The 2,244-nt window shown below is 43.3% G+C and overlaps 1 protein-coding gene across 1 annotated transcript in view; it reads right to left on the minus strand.

Moving 5' to 3' along the window:
- Nucleotides 1–608: 608 nt before the first annotated feature.
- The window catches only part of LOC106821458 (acetylcholinesterase-like), a 2,825-nt gene continuing 1,189 nt past the window's right edge, over nt 609–2,244 (minus strand). Inside the window, exons 4-5 of the mRNA XM_014826271.1 lie at nt 1,614–1,794; nt 609–1,249 (exon numbers count right to left, since the gene is read on the minus strand). Of these exons, the coding sequence (XP_014681757.1) occupies nt 784–1,249; nt 1,614–1,794 (647 nt within the window). The 3' untranslated portion in view covers nt 609–783. The remainder of the gene's footprint in view (nt 1,250–1,613; nt 1,795–2,244) is intronic.

A 2,244-nucleotide genomic window follows, 5' to 3' on the forward strand; every position in this document is an offset into this window, starting at 1 on the left:
GTAGTGTATGGAGTTAAACGAAATATATCCATATATCATTTTGTTGAAATTATACACCGGTAGTCAACACATACTCAGAAGTAGTTAGATATGAAATATTTTCATCCCAATGAACCACAGGTCCCAAGGCCTACTAACATAGCTTCTTTCCAAGCTCCTTTAATACTGTTGATTCGCTACCCCCACTAAATCGTTACGTTGAAAGATTGAAGGTTTTCTGGAACAACATGACGCTATAGAGTGTGTGCCATCTTCAAGAGATAGCTAACGATTCCTGCCTACTCCTGCCTCCTCAAAGAGAGTCTCTTCACAACAGAGCTAACAGATTATTAGCATCACGCCTTGCATCCATCTTCAAGATTCTGTTCGTTAAGTCAGACACGCATTTATTAGAAACAAATATGACCGAGGAAAAACAACAAAATATCGATTGCATTGGGCAAGTGAAGATAAAAACTAGAAAAGTATTTCAGTTTTGAGACGCTTGTATTATTCGAAATTGTGAACACATGCATTATAGTCAACAATACACATTTAAAGCACTTATATAACTGCGATACAGCTTTAGGTACGGTTATATGATTAAATTGAACACAAGCACAATATCACATAAAACCATAGACAGCTCCTATTTTAACAACTTTTAACTGCCTATTATTTTTGACAAATTTGGCTTATTCTATATAGTAAATCTTGCTGAATATTGCAAACGTCAAGATTTCATCCTAGTTGCATATACAGCTCAGAAGCCTAACGCCAATTAGGATTCAACTCGCTGCCTGCCTACATGTCATATATCTCATTGTGATAAACTTCATTTTTGTAGACGCCCGCATCAACGGCTCCTGTCTTCACAGACTTAGAAATCAGAATTAGAGCCACACCCTCAAGTATGGCTAGTATCAGGAAAGCGCCGCCGACCCCCACGAGAGTCCAAATGAGCGGCCACAAATCCTCTTCGCTCGGCTCGACCGGACCGATAGTAACATAAGTTGTCGTCTCCACGGTCGTCTCCGTAGAGGGCGTTTGCGTCGTGGCCGTCGCTGGCCCGTCAGGCAGGCTCTCGGTGATGTTCTGCAGCTTGTAGAGGTAGCTGTGCCAGTACTCGGAGGAGCGCGCCGCAAAGTGCTGCGCCGTCGTCGACAGCTCGTCGAGACGCAGGTAGGCGCGGCTGGTCGAGCTCAGCAGCGTCTCCGCGTACTTGGGCCACTTCACGCCGCCGTAGCCAAGAATCCCCGGCGTCGGATCGCTGTAACGAGACGGATAGCGGCTCGTTGTTAGCCTGCTGCTAGATATAGGCGCTGGGCACAGCACGGTAGGACGTAGACGTGGAAGAAGGGGGACGGGTGTGCTTATGCTGCCCTGGTAATCTACAGTCATGCAATCCAGCAGAATGAAGGTTACAAATAGAAAGGGTTTATTGTTAAATGTTAGTCAAAATACAAAAGGGATTAGACAAGAATATGAAAAGTGATGCAGATGACCTACTGAACCTCTATCAGACTACGTTATAATCGTGTCGCAGTCAGTAGTCATATCATTCAACACGCAGCTTACAATTGATTACTAGATTCTAATCATAAGAGATGCTGCTACTTTAAGTTTATTATTACCCCTTTTGTGCAAAGTTGGTCCACAAATCCATCATCCAGTCACTGAAATTTCGATCTCGTTCGTTGGCCTCGACGTAATCATCGGGGTGAGGGCAAATGGCTGCCTCGGCATCAGAGCAGAATGTGTTGTTTTTGAACGGCCGTCCAAACACGTACACTGTTTCCAGGGCATGCAGCACAACTGCATGCGAAGATGAAGTAAGGGACACAAGAGGGTAAATACTAAGGTTATAGATTTGACCAATATATATATATAACCACATGTGTGTGTGTATATATATATATATATAGTAGGCATGAGGTCGCGACTGTCCTATTTTACGTGAGTAATGTTATTTTAGTCTAACTGACACAGACATAGTTGCGGTGACCTGAGCAGGACACACACGACCACATTCTGTAAGTTGTTGGGACTTCTAAAAATTTTAATGGCTACAACTATGCTTGCCTACCATATTTTGAAGATGACTACTTACATGGTATTCCAGCGTAAATATCAGTGACATACTCTAACGCATACATGTAGACAGGGACTCCATTACTTGCATGGAGTGCAGCTTCAATCTGCATCGGGCACTTGAACATGATGTCTCCAATAATCTAATGAATATAAAGGCGCCATTGATGAAGT

Source organism: Priapulus caudatus, unplaced genomic scaffold (genome assembly GCF_000485595.1).
Source record: "Priapulus caudatus unplaced genomic scaffold, Priapulus_caudatus-5.0.1 Scaffold74, whole genome shotgun sequence".
Taxonomy (NCBI): domain Eukaryota; kingdom Metazoa; phylum Priapulida; class Priapulimorpha; order Priapulimorphida; family Priapulidae; genus Priapulus; species Priapulus caudatus.